Source organism: Ambystoma mexicanum, chromosome 14, assembly GCF_040938575.1.
Source record: "Ambystoma mexicanum isolate Mex_15411 chromosome 14, UKY_AmexF1_1, whole genome shotgun sequence".
NCBI classification, from domain to species: domain Eukaryota; kingdom Metazoa; phylum Chordata; class Amphibia; order Caudata; family Ambystomatidae; genus Ambystoma; species Ambystoma mexicanum.
This window is the reverse complement of record NC_090940.1, coordinates 134009535-134031727: the sequence shown is the minus strand read 5'-3', so window position 1 is coordinate 134031727 and position 22193 is coordinate 134009535. Positions and strand designations below refer to the sequence as shown.

The following is a 22193-nucleotide window of genomic DNA, read 5'->3' as shown; positions in this document are numbered from 1 at the left end:
GCTTCTTCACTAGGTCCTGCCGAAGTTCCCACTCGTGATAAGAGCGAAGCTCCCTGCTCAGAGAGTCGGTGACCGTGTTCTTTACTCCTGCCAGATGAAAAGGGATAACGAACATCCCCTGGGCGACAGCCTAGTGCCCCAAGTCCTGCGCCTCTTTGGAGAGTGTCGGGGATCTGGTGCCCCCCTGTTTCCACATGTAAAACATCATGGTGGTATTATCTGTGAAGATCTGCACCACCTTGCCCTTGAGGGACGGCAGGAACGATCGGAGGGCCCAAAACACTGCCCGTAGCTCCAGAACATTGATGTGCAACGTCTTCTCCAGCAGCCGTCCGACGTGACCGTCTCCTGATGTGGTGGGGTCTTGAAATCCGCGTCTCCGGTCAGGTGAGAGCGCACGCACCACCACCTTATCGCTCGACTGAACCCCTCGTCAAGCGCGATCTTGCCTTGGAATTTCTTCGGATACCTGGACCCAAAGGACGTCTAGGAACTCCAGCAGTGGGCCCATTCGTAACCTGCAGAGCCCGATGAGGTAAATGCATGATGACATCATGCCGATCAGCGACTTGATGGCCCTCACTGTGGCGATCTTCAGTGCTAGCAGCCGCTGCACCTTGCCCAGGGTGGCCGCTATCCTCTCTTCCGACGGTGATGCCAGGCATGATACCCTGTTGAGTCGTGAACCCAGGAACAGAGCGGCCTGCGATGGAGTCAAGCAGGACTTTGCCTAGTTCACTGAGAATCCCAGCTCCGTCAGTAGGCGGACAGTCCTCGCTGTGTGGTCGGCAGTGATCTCTCTTGATCTGGCCCAGATAAGCCAGTCGTCCAAGAACGGTTGACATGGAACCCTTGTAAACATCGATGGGCCAGCGCCAAGCACTTGGTGAAGACCCACGGCACCGACTTCCGTCCGAAGGGAAGTGCCTTGAATTGGTAATGTTGCTCCTGAACGACGAAGCACAGAAACCTACGGTGTCCTTTTGTTAACTGTTTTGTAAAGACAACAAAACTGTTCCGAAATACACTGGGAAGAAACAAAAAACCACCTACCTGGGGATTTATATGGTGAACAGATGTCTGAAGAAACCCTGGTGGATCGTCGAAGAATAGGAGAAATCCCCCTGAGAACTCCTCAAAGGACCTGCAAAAGCTTGTCCTTCGTGAAACTCTGAGGGAAACCCTTGTGGGGGATAAAACCCTGGAAGAGCTGCTGGTGGGCGTTGTCTTCCTGTGGAGACCCGGTGAGAGCTGGTCTGGGTATTCTTTCTGGCTGTTTTAGACGAGAGGCCTTTGAAACTGAGCTAAATATAGTGGGTAAAAATGAACACAGTTATTCCTGAAAGTAAGGAAAGGAGAAGTTCCTATAGAGGGTTCTGAGAGCTTACCTTGTGCTAAACATGAAGAGAGCAGAGAGGTAAGGAATCTCCGTCGTGTTGCAAAAGTAAGAGGGCACTATGATGAGGGAAAGAAAAGACCCGTAAGATTTAGGGTGGATGTATCTAGTTCTATAAGAGTAGGATGAACTAGGAGAAAGCCTACCCTTTTACTTCCAAGTCCTTTTGAGCCAGCCTGAGTGGATGAGGAAAATCTGGAGGTTCCCAACAAGGTATTGCTATAAGATGAGGAGTTAGAAACAGAAGTCCGATAGTCGGGAGTGATTGAAGAAGTAAGATGAAAAGTAGATTAGTACCTAGAGACTCCCTGGAGGGAGGTATGGAGGAGATTCCGGGTCTAAGCGTGCTTAGAAGTAGAATCGATCCCGGAAATGCCGGAAATGAAAATGAAAGGTTCCGTAAAGCCTTCTGAAATAAAAAGGGAGGAATGGAGAACAAGAAGGTGAGTAAAGTAGACAAAAAGTGGTTGAGAGGAAAGGTCTTCGTAATCCTAGTGAGGCGAACTTACGAAGCATGTGCCGGCTCCTGAGAGAGTAGCAACGCATCTTCCTTCTGTTGTTGCTGGATTATAAGGGAGTGAACAGGAAGTGATGGTGGAAGGTTGCAAGGCTTCCTGGGAATTAACAACTAGCCTGCATTGTACGCTAGCGATGGTAACCGCTGTGGCGGCCATCTTGGAATCAGTCTCAACTAGACTGTGGAGTAGACGATTTCCTAGTGCAGAAGTGGCGGCCATGTTGGAAAAAGGTCGGAAGGTGAAATGCACATTAGAAACCATCACAGTATGCCCCTTTTTAGACCTGCTTCCTCCCGGTTTAGACGGGTGTTCGAGGTGAAATTTCTTAATAAGGCGGGGAGCATGAATCTCAGTCTCAGGTTCCCATGTGCGGTCGGCAGGAGAATACCCCTTCCAGTCCACAAGATACTGTAACCGACCCCGATGGTACCGAGAGTCACAAATTTCTTTGACTTTGTATTCTGGTCCGGTTTCACACATCGCTGGGGGAGGACGAACCGAGACCACAGGGTGAAAAATACTTCGATTGTCTGGTTTCAATTGTGATATGTGAAAAACAGGATGAATCCGGGACCAGGAAGTCGGGAGTCAGAGTTTAAAAGCTGCGGTACCAATCGTTGAAATAACCTGAAAAGGTCCAAAAAAATCGAGGAGAAAGCTTAGATGGTACTAAATGGCGAGGGAGAAATCTAGAGGATAGCCAAACCCAGTCCCCTTTCTTGATCACTGGTGCTGGGGTTCTGTGGCGATCTGCAAAATGTTTCCTTTTGACTTGTGAATTTTGTAATGCGGTCAAGGCGGAGCTATGTCCGTGACGTATCTGGAGCATTAGAGAGTCCACATCTGGAAATCTGGTTTCGGATCTTTTCATTATCGGGAAAGAAGTGGGATTGAATCCATATGTACAATGAAAAGGAGTTGTGTTAATGGCAGAATGGTATGAGTTATTGTATGTGAATTCGGCCATGGGCAGGAGTTCCTTCCAGTTATCTTGGGCTGCAGAAACATAGCTCCGGAGATATCCTTCCAATGTTTGATTGAGTCTCTCAGTCTGGCCCTTCGATTGAGGGTGATAGCCTGAACTGAGAGCCCAAGAAATACCGAGGTGTGAACAGACAAGCTTCCAATATCGTGAGGTATACTGTGAACCCCTGTCAGAGATGATAGTCTCGGGTAAACCATGTAAGGTGAAGATGTTACTGATAAAGATGCGGGCCATTCGTGCTGCCGATGGTACTCCTATCAGAGGAGTGAAGTGAGCCATTTTGGTAAGGGTATCGATGGTTACCATTATAGTGGAACAACCCCCTGAAGGTGGAAGATCAACAATAAAATCTGTTGATATTATCTGCCAAGGGCGAGAGGGTAATGGCATCTTTACCAATTCCCCAAGAGGTGCTTTTCGAGGAACCTTGGTTTGTAGGCAGACGGGGCAGGACCTAACGTATTCCTTGACATCCTTCCGGAACGTAGGCCACCAGAAAAAACGTGAGATCAATTCCAGAGTTGACAAGGCTCCACGGTGTCCAGCTATCTGTGAAGAGTGACACATGTCCAAGACTTCTTTCTGGAGTGGTCGAGTGGGAATGAATGCCTTATTTCCATGAAAATAACAATTGTCTTCCTTGATCAAAGCCATTTTATCGGTAAGTGACAGTTGGTCCTTGTTAATGTGCCTAGATTGGACCTTAAGTCGTGACACAAAATCTGATGTGGTTTGTAAACCTGAAGCCATCAGGGGAAAGATGGGTTCTGTTTTGAAAAGTTTGTTGGGAAGGTGTTCCTTCCGTGAAAGAGCATCCGCCTTCGAATTATCCCTTCCGGGAATAAATGAGAAAGTGATCCTGTATGGAGAGAAGAAATGAGCCCAGCGAGCCTGGCGGCTATTACAGGTTTGTGCGTACTGCAGAATCCGGAGGTTGTGATGATCTGTCCTGACTTCAACAGGATGTCTGGCTCCTAAGAGTAAATGACGCCACTCCTCAAAGGCTCGCTTGATGGCTAAGAGTTCTTTTTCTAGAACAATATAGTTTAGTTCGGCAGGAGCAAGTGTCTTGGATAGATATGCTACAGAGCGTTCTTGATTAGAATCGTCTAGTTGAAGTAGAACTGCTCCTAGAGCCTACTGTGAGGCATCGGTTTCAACAATAAACCTGCGGGATTGATCAGGTGTTAACAGGATAGGAGCTGAGGTAAACAATTCCTTAAGTTTACTGAATGCTTGGTCTGTGATTGGAGACCATAAAAACTTTTTTCCCTTTTTCAGTAGATTCGTCAAAGGTTGAGTAAGTCTTGAGAATTCGGGAATAAACCTTCGATAGAAATTAGCGAATCCAACAAAGCGTTGAATGTCCTTGCCGGAAGAGGGAGTGGGCCAGTTCTGGACAGCAGACACCTTTTCAGGGTCCATTGCTATTCCTTCGGCCGAAAGAACATATCCTAGGTAGGTAACCTGAGTTTGATGGAAGGAGCATTTCTCTATTTTACAATACAAATGGTTTTGTTGGAGCCGCCGTAACACCTCTTCAACATGTTTCTGATGTTCTTGGATATTGAAAGAGAATATCAAAATATCATCTAAATAGACGACCATATTATGAAGTAGCAGATCTGCAAAGATGTGATCCATAAACCTTTGGAAAATAGCCGGGGCGTTGGACAATCCAAAAGGCATCACTCTGTATTGAAAATGCCCAAACGGAGTTCTAAATGCTGTCTTCCATTCGTCACCCGGTTTTATTCGAATAAGATGATACGCTCCCTTGAGATCCAATTTGGTGTAAATGTTGGCCCCTTTGACTGCTTCAAGAATGTCTGGTATTAATGGCATAGGGTATTTGTCAGGAACTGTGATTTTATTCAGCACACGGAAATCTATGCACGGGCGGAGTTCCGTAGAGTTTCTTTTGGAAACAAAAAACAAAGAGGCAGCCGCAGGTGAAGTGGATTCGGTGATCAGGCCATTCTTAGGATGGATTCGAAGATACTCACGTAGGACCTCCTTTTCGTTTTCAGATAAGATATACATTCGCCCAAATGGTAATGGCTGGTCAGGAAACAGCTCTATAGAGCAGTCATCCCTACGGTGAGGGGGAAGTTGAGTGTATTCTGAGACAGAAAAAACTTCCTGGAATTTATGATAGCGTTCTGGAAGCCCAGATACATGGTTAAGGGAGGTTACCCACTGGTGATTCAAGGGAACTGGAGCAGAGTCAACCATCACCTTTTGCTGATTTTTGACACAATGGGTTATGCAGTATTCAGACCCCAGAAAGAAAGATCCAGCTGTCCAGTTAATGAACGGGTTGTGTTTCCTTAACCACGGTAATCCTAGAATTACTGGATGATGGGCTGCCCGAATGATATCCAACGTGAGAATCTCTTGATGACCAGAGATGTTCATCAAGATTGGATTAGTTTGATCCTTGATGGGTCCGGAAACCAAAGGGCTACCATCCACACTTTCCACTGGAATAGGTTCTACCTTAGTGGACCTGGGAATTCTGTGTGAGATGGCCCATTGATCATCAATGAAATTTCCGGCCGCTCCACTGTCCACTAGTGCTGGTATGTTCTGTAGCAGACGATCACCGAAGGAGAAAGAGACCAAGAGTACCACCATATGAGAATCGGTCTGACTAGTACAGAAGGAGAAGTAAGAGGTTTGTGAGGAACCCTGTTTAGGTGTTGGTTCCCGTACCGTGGTTCCCCTCACGGCCAGGAGCTGGCGTTTCCTGAACGCCGAGGTGGTGTAATTGGGCAATCTTGTACCGTGTGGTTATTTGAACCACAGTACATACAAAGACCCAAGGTCCTCCTCCGGTTTCTCTCTTCGGGAGTCAAGGGGCCTCGAGCTGTTGAACCCAATTGCATCGGTTCATCATTGGACTGAGGACGAGAAGAAGAAGGAGAGAACGTAGTTTGTGTATTCCTTCCCTTTTTTCTCTCCATTACTCTTTCCTTCATACGGTAATCTATTTGCATTACCAATGCGATGAATTCAGTTAGTGTAGAGGGGCGAGGGACCCGAGACACCTCGTCTTTGAGGTCCTCAGATAAACCTCTTCTGAAGAGTGTGACCTGAGCGTCATATGACCAAGTGGTTTCGCTTGCCATCTGTTTGAATTTGGTTATGTAAGACAAAATATCTAAACTTCCTTGTTTTAGGTCAAGGAGGTGTTCTTGTGACGCTACACGAATCTCTTGGCGGCCAAACATGGTACGGATGCTATTGCAAAATGCTGTATGAGAGTCTAAAATAGGGTTATTGTTTGTGACTAAAGGTGTTGCCCAAGCCAATGCTGGTCCAGTCATTTGTGAGACCATATATCCCACACGATCTCTATCAGTATGAAAATAAGCTGCTTTAAAGGCAAATTGCACAGAGCAGGAGTCCAAGAACTCCTTAACCTTATGCGGATTACCATCAAACTGTCCTCCTGGTAAGGGTCCTGGAGGAACGTCTGAGCAGTGTGGGATTCGAGGGGCTGCAGCCTGTTGGGCCGTTTGCTGTTGGAGCGGTCTTAAGGAGGCATTCTCATGCTTTAACTGCTGTACTTCAGTAGTTAGGGATTGAACAGCAGCAATCAGCTGTTGAATTTGTTGCTGCTGTTGCTGATCCATGACTTGTGATTCCTATGTTTCTACCCAGAGTACTAGGAACAAAAGATAACACAGGCGTTGCTAACTGTTAACTGTTTTGTAAAGACAACAAAATTGTTCTGAAATACACTGGGAAGAAACAAAAAACCACCTACCTGGGGATTTATATGGTGAACAGATGTCTGAAGAAACCCTGGTGGATCTTCGAAGAATAGGAGAAATCCCCCTGAGAACTCCTCAAAGGACCTGCAAAAGCTTGTCCTTTGTGAAACTCTGAGGTAAACCCTCGTGGGGGATAAAACCCTGGAAGAGCTGCTGGTGGGCGTTGTCTTCCTGTGGAGACCCGGTGAGAGCTGGTCTGGGTATTCTTTCTGGCTGTTTTAGACGAGAGGCCTTTGAAAATGAGCTAAATATAGTGGGTAAAAATGAACACAGTTATTCCTGAAAGTAAGGAAAGGAGAAGTTCCTATAGAGGGTTCTGAGAGCTTACCATGTGCTAAACATGAAGAGAGCGGAGAGGTAAGGAATCTCTGTCGTGTTGCAAAAGTAAGAGGGCACTATGATGAGGGAAAGAAAAGACCCGTAAGATTTAGGGTGGATGTATCTAGTTCTATAAGAGTAGGATGAACTAGGAGAAAGCCTACCCTTTTACTTCCAAGTCCTTTTGAGCCAGCCTGAGTGGATGAGGAAAATCTGGAGGGTCCCAACAAGGTATTGCTATAAAGGAAGGGTGAGGAGTTAGAAACAGAAGTCGGATAGCCGGGAGTGATTGAAGAAGTAAGATGAAAAGTAGATTAGTACCTAGAGACTCCCTGGAGGGAGGTATGGAGGAGATTCCGGGTCTAAGCGTGCTTAGAAGTAGAATCGATCCCGGAAATGCCAGAAATGAAAATGAAAGGTTCCGTAAAGCCTTCTGAAATAAAAGGGAGGAATGGAGAACAAGAAGGTGAGTAAAGTAGACAAAAAATGGTTGAGAGGAAAGGTCTTCGTAATCCTAGTGAGGCGAACTTACGAAGGACTGCCGGCTCCTGAGAGAGTAGCAACGCACCTTCCTTCTGTTGTTGCTGGATTATAAGGGAGTGAACAGGAAGTGATGGTGGAAGGTTGCAAGGCTTCCTGGGAATTAACAACTAGCCTGCATTGTATGCTAGCGATGGTAACCGCTGTGGCAGCCATCTTGGAATCAGTCTCAACTAGACCGTGGAGTAGACGATTTCCTAGTGCAGAAGTGGCGGCCATGTTGGAAATAGGTCGGAAGGCGAAATGCACATTAGAAACCATCACACCTTTGTGAATGGGGATGTGGAAGTATGCATCCTCCAGGTCCAACGAAGACAGAAAGTCTCAAGTCTCCCTCTTCCAGCTGTCCGAGCACGTGCTGAAGAGTGACCATGCAGAACTTTTGGGACTTTATGTATTTGTTCAGTCGACGCAGGTCGAGAATGGGTCTCCAACCCCCGGTCTTCTTTCGAACGAGGAAGTAACTTGAATAAACTCTGGATCCCCGAAGTCGCTTTGGGACCAGCTCTATTGCTGCTTTCCTTAACATGGCCCGCAGCTTCAGCAGCAGCTGAGGGACGTGGTTTTCCTGCCGGGCCACCGGTGGTATTCGAGGACACTTCCGTTGGAACTCTAAAGTGTGTCCGTGGGCGAGAGCGTCCAGCACCCAACTGTCGGTGGAGATGGTCTCCCACACGCTGATGAAGTTCGCCCGCCAGCCTCCCACCGGGATGCATGGGTGGGGGCCCAACGACTTGGCTGGTTAATTCCCGCTTGGAGGTCGACGGGCCATCTTGCGGTCCTTGACGAGGACGTCGTCCTCCTCCACCGAAGGCCTTGGAACGGCCCCCGTTTTGTTTTCTGGGCCGAGGAGCGGGAGGGCTGACAGTAAGAAAAGGAGCCTTTGCCGAAACCTCTCGAAGATCGGGGAGCCTTGCCTCCTGAGGACCGAAAGGACAGCCGTCATTGTTGAAGAGTGCCTAGGGCCCGTGCAGTCTCCGTGTCCGTCTTGATGGCCTGCAGGGACTCATCCACTGCCTTCCCAAAAAGGTTCTCCCCATCGAAGGGCATGTCCAGAACCCTGGTTTGGACCTCCTGTCGGAAGTTGGTGGCCTTGAGCCAGCCACAACGTCTAAGGCAAACAGTCTGCAATGTCCGTGGCCACCGTGATCGCGTGATACGAAGCCACCTCTCCCTCCAGCAGAATCTCCAAAGCTTCTGACCGCTTATCGTCAGGGAGGAAATCCAGTAGAGGAGCGAGCTTGAACCATAGCTCCCGGTCGTAACGGGCCCCAATGGCGAGGGCGTTGGCGGCCTTGGTCGTCGATGCGGAATAGATAACTCTCCTCCCCATCGCATCCAACTTCTTACCTTCGTTGTCAGGAGGGGTGGCCCCCGCAGAAGACCCAGAGCCCGACGACTTCTTCATGGCCGCTGCAGAAACCCCAGAGTCCGGTGACAGCTGGGCCTGCAAGCACTTAGGCGCAGAGTCTGGAACCCTATACTTCTTCTCTAGGCGGTGCCTACTTGCTGGGGCTGTAGAAGGGTTCTTCATGAGCATCAACCCAGCATCCCAAATGCCATCCAAAAGAGGAACTGAGAGGATGGTTTTTCTCTTTGCCTCGGGTCGCTGGTATAAGAATCCCTCCTTCTTCTCCAGCAGCATGAGCTGGAACAGCTCTGATGCCCTGGAGAATATTGCGTTGAACAATCCAATTTCGTCCGGAGGGGAGGATCTGGGCGGAGGCGAAAGGAGGTCCCCCGTCCCACCGTCGTCGTCGCTGTGTCTGTCCGCGTCTCATCTGCACGGGGGGGGGGGGGTGGTGGTGAAGAAGGTGAAGGGAGGCAGTGGGTGCCTCTTCCTAGTCTTCGCCTGCGGTTCCCCTGCCGACCACGGGGCAGACTGACCGGGGCCACAAGCGGGGTGGATGGCGTAGCCACCAGCATCCTCCGTTGTATCTCAGATACCAACGTATGAAGAGTCAAAAGGATGTCCACCGAGAGGTCTGAGGGGCAGGCATAGGCAGCTGGGGCACAGGAGCAGGGTTAGGGCCCTCATCATCCCACGGTTCCTCGACGGAATCCTCATCGTCGTCGCCCTCGTCGTAGTGAGGGACTCCAACGTCACCCTCATCGCCAACTTCCTCCTGGATGGTCTGGAGATAAAGAAGCTCATCCTCCTCGGCAGAGGAGATGTCTGTGCCCTGGAGGGCCCCAACGCACCCCCCACCCCATCTTTGTGTCCAGCGGGGACGTCCTGGGGGAGATGATCGGCATCTTCTTCTCCAGGGTCTTCTCAATGGTTATGAACGATGTTTCCCTCCTGGGAGGAAGGGATACCCTTGCCGTCAGAGGGGCACCCTGCGGGTCCACCCATGCAGCCTTCGAAAGGGACGCTACCACCATCTCGATGGAAGGTGCTGCCTTCATCTGGTCTACCTGGGCCTTCACTGTCAGGCCAGGCCTTTTGTCCTGCTTGGTCTTCGGGGTCCTCTCCGGCTTGACCTTATGGGATGAGTCAGGCCCACGCTCCCCTTTGGCCTTATCTGTTGCGGGCAGGCCGGACGTGCACCCTGTTTGGATTTTTCCTTGGTCATCTCCGGGGCCACCTTCAGCTTGCCCGGGTGATCTGACTTCCTCTTGGATGCTGCTCTTGGATGATGATCCAGAGCGCTGACTGGAGACCGATGCAGCAGGAGATGTTGAGCGCACCCTGCCCGCCGCAAAGGCACTCCCTACGGTAGTGGACTCGCAGTGCTTGGCCTTATCTGTTGGACCCCCGTGGGAGGGGTGCCTTGAAAGGACTTAAGCCCGTTCAGCTTTCCCAGATCCGGGAGAGGAATGTCCCTGGGAACTACCCGGTACAGAGGCCTTGGCCTGCAGCCACTCTTCCAGCCGTTTACGCCAATCCTTCAACATGCACTTCGAGAGCTCATATCAAAACGCACAATCTTCCTCCTTATGCGTTGGATACAGCCAGAACAGGCACTGGGAATGTTTGTCGTCCATGTAAACATTCTGCAAACAGCGGTCGGAGCAAAGCTTGAAAAGGGAAAGGTGATCCTTCTCGTCCGACATGATCCATGCGGTGTAGGACTTGAAGAATCTTCTGGAATCTTCTCTGAAGAAACTCGACGAAATCCACCCTTGAGGGGCTCTGAAGAAATCCGAAAATGTGTCCCCATTAATCGGAAGGATGGTCGATGGAGCCCGAGGCTCGATTGACCAAAAAATAGAGTAAAACTCTTCCAAAAAGTGAAAAACGCACAAAAAGCTCAAGAGGTAAACACAAGGACTCCCAACACTTTAACGTGCAGTAAAAATCTGAAGATGGCTGCCAGAGGAGGGGCTTAGGTGGAGGGCAGTCATTGGCTGGGGGCAGAATGACCCAGAGACCAGTGATTGGTTGTTAGTAGAAACACAGTTCAGAAATAAAACTGACACAGATTTTTTTTTTACCGAGGATTCCTAGCCTGACGATGGGGAATATTCATGAGCATGTGAATCCATGCCAGACCCCAGGCTGGAAAAAATGTCGGCTTCCTTTTTCTTTCCACCCAGAGTCTTTATGTGTTGTGTGCCTACCACCATAGGACTACAATATATAACTCCAGTGGGTTTTGTCTTTTGGATATTGCACTGTTCTGCAGGCACTAAGAACTGTTTTCTTTGAATGTTTGGTTCTCTCTTCTCCCGCCCTCTGGCCACTGTATGCTGCATACCTGTCTGCGATAGTGGACCGACCTTACAGTAAAGAAGGGAGGAAAGTTCTCAAAGGCAACACTGTTTATATACATAAACAGATTCATTACTTCTCTGAATTAATAAAGATCTATAAGTGTAACATAATAACTGTATATATGTTTCAGTATATCAGTGTGATGTATGTTTCTATAGGTAAGTGTTTTCACTAACGATACCTTTGTTTCAGTCAGCTAACCCTCTCAGAGAGTTAAGCCTTGTCGGTCTGCGATGCTATAGACGTTTTAGAGAGGGCTGGATTCCCTTACTGGTTGGATGCATTAGCCCCTCCTCCCAAAAAAAGAAATCAGGATACATTTTAAAAACAATTATCAGTGCAATTCACTACAGGGAAAAATGGTAACAAAATCACCAAAATTCATTCCAAGATGGCCGACCACTGCGGGAGGACGTGTTGAGCGTAGCTCGACCCTGGCCCGCTCTGAAAGGTGGAAATAGTAGCACCCAGCATAAGCTTTCCTCCCCATCAGATATGGGACAAACCAAGGAAAAGTGGACAACCTCCGTGTAGCGGCGAAGACTGGGGCATAATATCAAAAGAACATCCCGGAAGAGGATGCAGACAAAGATCTCAAAATGACGATCCACTCCATTTGTACCGATCTTCTCCTGGAGGCACCACTGGATGGGATCCAGCTAGACAGAATTCATAGGGGGGTCCAATAAGGAGAGAATCGAGGGCCCACCCGAGGGACGTTCTAGCAGCAGTCGCATCCTATGTACAAAAGGAGGAAGTCATTAAGGCAGCCCGCACGGCCACTTCTTTGAAAATCAATGGCATAGAGGTTGAACTCTTTCAAGACCTAGCACATTCAATCTGTTCAAAAGGAGGCTGATGGGGGCGGTTACCAAAATCCTCAATCATGAGAAAGTCCAGTACAAGTGGACCTTCCCGTTTGGCTTGCTGTTCACTTGGAAAGGAAGACAATGCAGGGTGACAATATGCGAGGAAGGGCTCAATGTGGGGTCACCTGAAAAAGGCTACAGGGCGTCGGCCCAGGGCGATGGGGGTCAAGGAATCCAGAACAGGCAGCAGTGGGAATGGTCAACAGTGGCAAGAGAGAATAAATGATCCCGAGTGCCAAGAGGCTTCACCAAGCATGCGTATAGGCCACAGGAAGACGGGCAATAAAGACAAGAGCCAGACCCGTCAGGGGGCAGGTGTTGGGACATCCGAGCATGGGGTGGCGGGGAGGAGGGGAATGGAAAGTTATACGACGTAAGTGCGCTATGTAGGAGTCACATTCAGAAGCATTGAATGCTAGCTGCAGCGGGTGGGGGTGCAGGGGGCCAGACAGGGGAGTTGGTTCGCTTGGAATCTTATTGTAAAAAGATAGTGCTGTCTCTCCGCAGTTTATTGAACCCAGGTAGTTCACTGGCGCATGGTCAGGGATTATCCTGAGTTGTCTCTAGGACCCATGGGCCAGTCTGGGCAGTTGCAAGGGCCCCTAGGGGAGGGCGGGGAGAGAGAGCTGCAGTACATGTGTTCTGGCATTTGATGATAGAATGGGGCGGGCAAGAAGAGTGGAAAGGGGGGCAGGAGGTTGATCTCAGGCCATCAGCACTTGCATAAAAGGAAGGCGGGAAACATCCAAAGGGTCTTGGACAGGGGCAAAGAAAAGGGATCCGGGAAAGGAGACTGTAGAGGGTAGCGGGAGGATCAGACGTAAGATTCAAAATCATCACCTGCAATATTAGGGGAATGAATTCCCCAGCAAAGCGACTCAAGGTGGACCACTTCTTGAGGCACGAGAAACCAGACTTTCTCGTGCTCCAAGAAACCCATATTTGCAGGACTGACAAGTCAAGAGTCCGACTGCAGATGCAACCCCACGTCTCTCAAGCAAATGCGAAAGGCAAGACAGCGGGGTTCTGATCGCCTTTATGCACCGAGCTCCGGGCAAGATGGGTTTCTCAGGGCGACAATGGCCGAACTCCAAGGAATAGCAGAAGGGTACGTCATAATGACAGGAGATCTAAACGTGGCATGGGTAATGGAGGCAGATAGAAGTAGGGCGGGACACACAACCCAAGGTGCACCATCTCAAAGACTTTAGAAATGCAAGTGGCTGAGCTTAGTGGACGTTTGGTGTACTTGTAGGGGCACAGTAGTGGGATACACATACTACTCGCATGTCCATAGGTCACTTTCCCGCATAGACTACATTTGGGTGTCAGCCCAGTTAGTTGGCCAAATTCGAGATGTATCCCTGGGAGCGATAGCACTGTCGACCATGACTACCTGGGCGCAACGATGGACATGCACCAAGGCCGGAAGGGGCTCTGGCGTTAGTCCCTGCCGGAACGGATACTGGCGAACACAGTCTTGTCAGAGAAGGTGGAGGGGAAAATTCAGACCTACTTTCGGGAGAACGCCATGTCGGAGACCTGCCCTGGAACATGGTGGGACGCCTTCAAGGCGGTTATTAGGGGGAAATTGATCGCTCTTAAGGCTTCCAGGTACAGGAAGAAAAGGAAACTGGAGGAAGACTTGGAATCTTAACTTAAAGACATCATGCCTAAAATGGGGAATTACCCAAAGAGTGATACAATCTTTGAAAAGTTAGAGCAATCCAAGGGCAGCTAGATCTGCTAAGGGCCAGAAAGGCTGAAAGGAACCTTCTTAAAGCGAAGCAGAAATACTATGTGAGGGGAACAGGGCGGGTAAGCTCCTGGCGAGACAACTGAGACAGAGGAGTAGCCCACTCGCCTGAAAATTCAAGGTGGTGGGGCAGAGGGGGTTTTGGGGGTGGGGGGAACGTAGTTGACACAGACAGAATTCTCAGGTGCTTTGAGCGCTTTTATCTGGTGCTCTATATTCCTCAGACAGGCCTCAGGAGGGCCCACAGAATGCATACTTAGAGGCGATAGATCTGCAAACACTCTCAGGGGAGGACAGAGAGGAACTGGAAGGAAGGAGACATCACAGAGGAGGAAGTTTGCGTGGCTATTGGGAATCTCCCCAGCATAAGGCCCCAGGCCCAGATGGTTTCACTGCCGCCTTTTACAAAACAAATACCGAACTATACTTATCCCTCACCTAACACAATTATATAATTCCTTCGAATGGAAGAGGGAGCATTATGGAATCAATGGATTCTTGACTCACCCGTTTGTTTCTTGCTGTCTTTTTTCTGGTGTTTTCAGGCTTCTTTTTCTTGGAGGTGCGGGTCTTGTAAAGGTACGGGTGTGTTTCCGCTGAAGCCAGTCTGTAGGCAGGTAGCGAGTGTAGCAGTCCGAGGCTCCAGCCTGCAGGAGACCCGTGGAGTCGGGATGCGTTCAAAGTTCCAGGGAGGATCCAGGAGGGGTGTAGGATAAGGGAAACTAAACCGGGAATGACCGAGAAGTGGCTCGCGTACTTCTGCTAAGTCGGAGGTAGCAGCCGCTCAGGAAGGGATGCCAGGAAGGGAACAGGAGAATTGGAGCCTTACTGGGAACGAAGGCAAAACGAGGACAGGGAAGTTAGATGCACAACTTGCCGGGACGAAGAGTACAGACAAGCGTAGCGATGAGAAGGGCCGAGCCGCGGGGGCGTTTCTGTTTTCAAGGAAGCATGAGACAGGATCAGAAAGACTAGACTGTGCAGTTCCATGGCGTCGGCCATGTTTAGGAGGTTTCGAGTTGTAATAGTCAATGTCTAAGGGACCAGTGTGTCCAGAAAGGTCGGAATCACCGATTCATGACACCAAGCTAAATTGGTGGTATTCTCGAAGCCGGGCAAAGACCTGACTAGCTGTGGGTCATATTGTCCGATAGCGTTAATATCGAAACCAAGATCTACACAAAGATCCTGGCAACCAGACCGAGGGTCGACTACCAGATCTCATTAACCCGGATCAGTTGGGTTTTATTAAGCACCGTCAGACATTTGACAATACAAGGCAGGTTTGTCATCTGGTGGAGAAAGTTGTGAAGCGCGGGATTCCGGTGGTCCTGCTCGCCCTGGATGCCGAAAAGAAGATTGACAGCATGGAGTGGTCATTTTGTTTCTCATCATAGCACGCATGGGGTTTGCAGAGCTGTTTCTTTGGCCGTGTAAGGAAGGCATGGTATCAACAGTAAAACAGACACAAGTGACGACAGTTCAAGGGAGTTTATTGAACTTAAAAAAAAAGGTATGAAAAATGTGCGTCTAATCCTAAATCTACAGATAGGAACAAGCTACGACCATCAAAATAATAACGCAGTCCTAGTTGTGTCTTGTCAAAATAAAAGGGCCTATACTAATAAACCTACTGCCAATCCTTACCTCTAAATACAAATAGTGTGGGAAACAATGTTACGAAAAAGAAAGAAGTGTTCACAAAATTATATGTCAGGATTTTCAGGCCGTTGGCCTCCCTTCCCCACTTTTTCCGCACAGGACAAGGCAGTACGCTTGATCTTAGCACAGTCTCTAACTTCTCTAGCAAGAGGATACAGTTCAATCATTAGCATCAGGGCCTGTCGTGCCAAAAGTCTCTTTTCCTTTCAAAGTTTCTTCATTCAGAGGGCCTGATGCGACAAACAAACAAGTTCTTTTCCTCTTTCAGATTTTCACAAGTATTAAATTTCTTAGGCGATTCATTATTCACCTTGGATCCCTCTCAGCCGGGCTCAGATCTCGGATCCCACTCAGTCGGGCGCATAACCCTTTTAACACAATGTCCAATTATTCTCCCTCCACCGGGCTCAAAGACTAATTCCAATTTCCAATATAACTTTGCACAAACTTGCTTTAACCGAGAGCTTTTAGCTGATCTTCCTCCGCCGGACTCGGACCAACGTCATATCATTTTTTATCAACTATCGAAGACATTCGAATGTGCGCAGGGTTTTGCTTGACCAGTTGCAGGACTACTTCGATTTCACAATCCTTTACCACTCTTCACATTTGCCACCTTTCAGCTAGATACCCAACAGAGACTTTCGAACGAGCACTCACATGGTGGCAGACCACTGTCTACGGTATCGTATCTTGGCTTCAAAGTTCAATCACTCATCTGCTGTTTAATTGTGTTTGCGTCACTTTCCACATAAGCTTCATACACTGTTCTCAGTTTTCACTATACAATGTTGCCGCTTGCAACCTTCTTTTTAACACAGACCGGTCTGGTATCAGTCTCCCCAACTCACCGGCTGTGCTGACTTTACTGGCGCTGCTTTGTTGTAGGAGCCAAGGACAGTACCACGACGGCAAACGATTCTCCCCACCTTCACTATCGACGCGGGAGATCCCCGGGTACCTCCTTCACACAATGCAGGATTCTTCAGCCTTGATTCCTGGTCTTACGTTTCCTATTCTCGAAGGTTCATGAAAGTAACAGTCTTTCTCTGAAAAGGTCAAGGTCACTTCCTTCCTTGTGACCCTCTTCGGTCTTGCCATTGTTCTCCTTGTATTAAACTGCCATCTAGGAACTGCTGCTTCCTTGTGTGCTTTGCTTTGCTCAGAGTGTGCTTTCCTGCTCCGCCTTTTATCCGTGTGGGGAAGTAAGATGGAAGTCAGGTGTATGTAATGATTAGCAATTGCCTGACCGTTGTATTGGGACATGTCCAGTATACGGCTCGGGTGTTAGTCCATTTTCTCTCACAGCGAGCTGCCCGTGAGAAAAAGTTTGTGTCAGAAAAGGGGGGGGGTGGACTGGAGTTCCACATATCCTGCCTGGTAGGATGGAGAAAAGGTGTTAGGGATACCGCGGCTCCCCATCCGGTGTCCCACTTCCACTCCCTGAAGAACCCTCATCCCGGTGATCTTCCTGCACTGGTCCACCGCAGGAACAGGATCCAAAAGCGATGGCTGTGTCCTGGCCACCTGGATGACCGATCCCCAGGGACTACCAGGTGAGACACCTTCAGGTTTCTCACAGCTTCCTTTCCAACTACTTGGTTCCTGTCTGCTTGTTCTCTTTTGAGCCCATCATTCGGGCTCTCTTATTGGTCTCCAAGCTCTCTTGTTTCTTTCAAGCTTTTTGATAAACTGGCATAGTGAAAGGTATGATTTGCCCAAGCTGCGGGAGGTCTGCAGCAAGGAGGACTTGCAAGTGGTGGAGGACGTCTTAAGTCATAGCAGAAGTACTTATTCCGGTGTCGAGCTTTGCTCTACCAAGCCATGGCTCCACAGCAGCTTAGTCAGTCCCTAGATTAGTAGCATCCAAACGTTCCCTCTCTTCCTGGACTCCGGGTGAGTAGTTGCAGCGATCCCTGTTGGCAAACGGGACACTGCAAAGACTGGAGGTGATGGCTGCATGAAGTTGTGCAGCATTCCGGGAGTTGTAGTCCATTCCATATTTTCCTATAAGGGTCCCCTCTGGCACATGGGTCCTGAAAGAGTCTTAGTGGTTAATGTAGTGCTGCTTCTCAATAAACCCAGATCTTGAAGTGGATTGCTCCATGGCTGGACCACAGAACGGATGGAGCTAAGGGGGGCAGAGAATGAGCACCCTCAAGCTCGAAGATACTGCCCAGAGGTTCTCAAAAGAAGCTTGTTGGACAACATAGGAACAGCTGCACAAATCTGAAACCAAATTGTAGAAGTAATTGATTCACTATATATGGAATGTTACAGTAGGTAGCTTGTGGTTGCTAGTTACAGAGGAATATCTGTACTGTAAGTTTATTACATGTTCCTAATTAGAATGTCTTTGGTTAATACATCTTCAAAAGGTAACCTACACGAAAGTCCAATGTGATATCATGGACTGGGTTTGTCCTGGCAAAGGGAATCACATTAATGGTTAGTGAGACAGAAGATTTAGCTGCGCCATGAAAGGTAAGGAGAGGGGAAGGTTGTAAATGGTCTCTTTGGATTTTAGCGCATACATGAGATGCTGCAGAAGCACACACCCAACTGGTTGTGTTTCTGTAAAACAGGCGATTAGTTTTGAAACATATATAACTGAAATTCCCCAGATCTTTTGTCGTGCAGTAACTGTCATTTATAAAAAAGTAGTGGCTAATTTTCTTGAAATGCATTAATTGAGCTGAACAGGTGCGGCAGAGAGTTAACAGTATTTACCTTTTATCAATGTTATTGATCTAAAATGAAAGATAATGATGTATGTCGATTTATAAACAAGGAAATCATTATTTTAATTTCAATAAAATCATGCGAGACCAGGTTGAAACCGTCAATGGGAATGTTCAAGGTTATCTGATCCACCATCAAGAGAAATTAATCTACAGACATTTACTGCCCCACCGCCTTGAGCTGAAGGCATGGGAATGCACGGCTGGGGACCACTTGTCCAGCAGACCATTTCGAGGTACAATATAAGGTATTTTTACACAACAGGGCAGAGGCCATTTTCAAAGGATGCAAAAGGACATTTTCTTGGAATTCTCCTTGTATTAGTCCCAAAAATTAAGAACACTCATCTACACAACATGTTTTGCATGTGTGCCAGATTTAAAAGCATGGGATTTAAAAATTAACTAAACTGCGATTCATGTGCCTTGCCAAACAGACATTTGCAACAGATGAGACATTTGTGATACCATCAAAACATTGTATTTTGTTAACGTGATTAAACATCAAATAAACTAAAAAAATATCAGAGCTTACGAAAACCAAGGTCAAACCAATTCATGAAAAAGTGGCTATTCCATTGTATTAGTTGGCGGTAGAGCCAGGAGCCACAGATAAGCATTCCAAAATATGAAAGACGTAATGAAGGTTTCCCTGCATAGAGCTTATTGCAAATGGTGCATTTGTTTTAAGTTGAATGATCTAAACCATCATATTCAGTCCACTGTGGGCCCGTAACAGCCCTACAATGAAGGGAAAGTATTAAAAAAGCTGTAGAACATTTGTCTACTGTAATCACCTACTGCCAAGATGTTAAAAATGACAATCACTTGGGACTAAAAGAGAACATCCAGACGATCCACACACTAATAGGCAGGGACAATGCAAGGTTAATGTTCTCAGGGACAATGCAAGGTTAATGTTCTCTCCCTATAATAAACCTGAAGAATAAATGATTCTATATCAAACTTTACTGGGCCGTCCTTGTGGTGCCACCCTATGCAAATGTACATATAAATATATTTAAGAACTTATACACTCACAGGTATGCAAGCTTTACACAGCATGGTGCTTTGAAGCGGCTGAATGTCGGTGAGATGTCCAGAAGCACTCACAGGACATATAAATGGACTGAAAAGCATATACCTCCCAATGTGAAGAGTCCAGATCACCATGTGAGACACAGACAGCATCCTAGAAAAGCAGCTACAATGTTTTCTTTATTGGTGAATTCTTCTTCATGTGAAGGCCTAACACATCGCCAGGCTGTCCAGTCATGGGCTAAACTTAACAGAACCATTGCGCCCCAGGAGACGGACACCACCCCCTTCTGTGCTAGGCTGCTTAAGGAGTACACTTACCTTCCTCAATGACTCGTCCCTTCTCGTCTAGCATGCCCTGGATTTCACATCCTCTAACGTACAAGAGGCCGCTCTGCTCAATGAAAGGTTGCCGTCGGTCAAATTTGGTGCCATATGGCAGGGTTGGTCGCACAGTCACCAGGAAACACACATCATGCTTCCGAAGACCTAGATGGAGATAAGAAAGCATCAGTAGAATTCCTCCCCCTGGAGTGCAAATAAATAGCGTTTGCACCCTGCAAGCGAAGGGGAGATGGAGGGGAATTTCTTTATCAACTGCGAATTGAGGGTCACATGCCAAACAATGCAGGCAGGTGAAATTTCCATCATGATTTGCTTACCACATTAAGCAGCTCACTATAGTTCCCTCTTGCCATTTTTAAGGTTAAAAGTCAACAACCTACCTTCACTGCCACTAGTGTGGATTGCACCACCAGCGGTTCTAGGCTGCTATTCTGTCCAATCAGGCCCTTAGAGCGGTTTCTGACAAGATGAAGGCTTCCAACACATCGGTGGCCCTGGACAGTGCTAGCTATGCAATCCAGGGCTGGCATTAAAGGTGCAGAGGCCCATTTCAAAACAATGCCTTGGTGTCTCCTCGCTTATACCTGGGAAATCTGCCTGCACATGTTAACAGCAAAAAGCATTTTGCTGGGTCAATCTAAGGTTTTCAAATGAAACAGGGCAATGGAAAATTGACAAAAACATTTTGTTGCGAGCAAGCAGTTTCAGTTGGTGCAGTTTTGCATCTATGGTGCAAACATATGACCACACAATCAATATAATATACAGAACGGGAGGAATGAAGTCATTGCAATTTGCAACATATTGAAAGGACGTCTGGCGGGGTCCAGGGAGGCAGCTCTGTGGTGCACAGATAGCAGAATCTGTTTCTTAGTGCAAATTGATGATTTCCCTGGTTCTATCTTTGGGGTAGCACAGCATGAGCCATATTATGAACTTCATTAATTTCCAAGCTCCCATCCTCTCCCCGCAAAAAACAAAAAAAGGATGAAATTTGTCTGTGATTATTAAACACGTGTTGGTGAGTTCTGTCTTTGGCAGGCATATGTGGTCTTTTCAGTTTGTGAGACTGATGCTTCCTGAAGCAATATTTGCACACCATCAGCCTCAGCTGGTGGCTTAATTCTGTACCAAAATACGAAATAAAGAAATGGAGGGAAGGCATTAACAGCTGTAGATTATCATGGGCATGTTTATTCACCTCTGCATTGCAGAACAAAGACACCCAAGAAGCCCTGAAACCTTAGGTGGCCACTTAAAGGCTATTAAGCTTTCTTGAGCCACATGGGACTCCCTAACGTGTAATTTCCTACTTCCATAGCAAAGGGTGAAAAGGCCCATTGCTATCAGTGTCCTCAACTAAAACTCCTCGTTTGTTTAACACTGCACACATTACCTTATAGTGAAGTGCGGTGGGGATAATTTGTATCAATTTTTCTTTGTTATTAGTAACTTTATGGTTACTTGCATGATGTGTCCAGGACTGGCTGGTGGAAGCAGATATTTTTCTCTTTTTTTAATTTTATTCTAACATGCCGGATTTGGGGGATGGGACTGTCTTTTTCCAGTCGACATCCTGGCCCAAGTATGTCTTTTGCTGGGCAGACGTGGTGCCCGGAGGCTGCCCAGGAATGGAGATCCCCAGCCAGTTCGAATGGTGCACATCCTTAACACTGGTGGGTTTGAGGGTGACTCCAGCTCGAATTTAGGATAAAAGTGGACTTCTGCAGCCATTGTTCAGATCGCTGTTGGAGCCAAGACCCTTTTGAAGAGTAGCATCCCGCAAAAAACTCAGAACTCATTGTTGCAGCCATCCATCATTGTCTTCTTCAACCATCCCGGTGAATGGTCTGCTCCCTTAATAGTTTAATTCAGAGTACTCGGTCTACAGGCAGCTTACAGAACTCCAGTACAGTTCTTGGTCTTTGCCTTTGTCAGACAGCCCTGCCATCTTGTCATTTCCTGTATAATGCGATTGCAACTGCTACCGGGCCACACCCTGCATCATACATCACTTGCCATAGGCTTTCTTTTCTGTGCTTCAGAGTAGAAATACTGCCCCTAATTGGGTCCTTCTCAGTAGTATTCCACACACTCCACCTACCTGGGCTCTCAAAGATCACATGATGTTTTAGTTGGGGTGCTGGTGACTTTGTAGCTAGCACCATTATCTGGTCAGTTCCCACAGTTGGCTGTTATCCAACTTCTGCTGTTAAGGCCTAGCACCTGCCAGCCTCTGGGCCCAGGATCCGAGCAGACTCTAGTCCAGTCTTCTAATGCAGCCTGGCATGGCTCAGTGTGGCTAAAGTGGCCAAGCCACTGTTCTGTACCTTTCCTAACAAATAGTCTATGCGGCTTTGCCAGTGCAGGTTTTCCCTTATTTCTTTCCTCTCGGTTGCACAAGAGCACACTCTGAAATGCAGTGATGACACCATCAACATAAGGTGGCTTGCACCTTTTTAAATGTGTGATCTAGCATCAATTGCCCCAATGTTTGGTCTGTTTTGGTAGAAACCTCTCTAGCAGCA

The 22193-nt window shown here is 47.8% G+C and overlaps 1 protein-coding gene across 1 annotated transcript in view; it reads right to left on the bottom strand.

Annotated features, from left to right (window-relative positions):
* AQR (aquarius intron-binding spliceosomal factor) overlaps positions 1–22193 on the bottom strand; it is an 877350-nt gene that overhangs the window by 584546 nt on the left and 270611 nt on the right. Inside the window, exon 18 of the mRNA XM_069638728.1 lies at positions 19642–19809. Coding sequence (XP_069494829.1) covers positions 19642–19809 — 168 coding nt within the window. The remainder of the gene's footprint in view (positions 1–19641; positions 19810–22193) is intronic.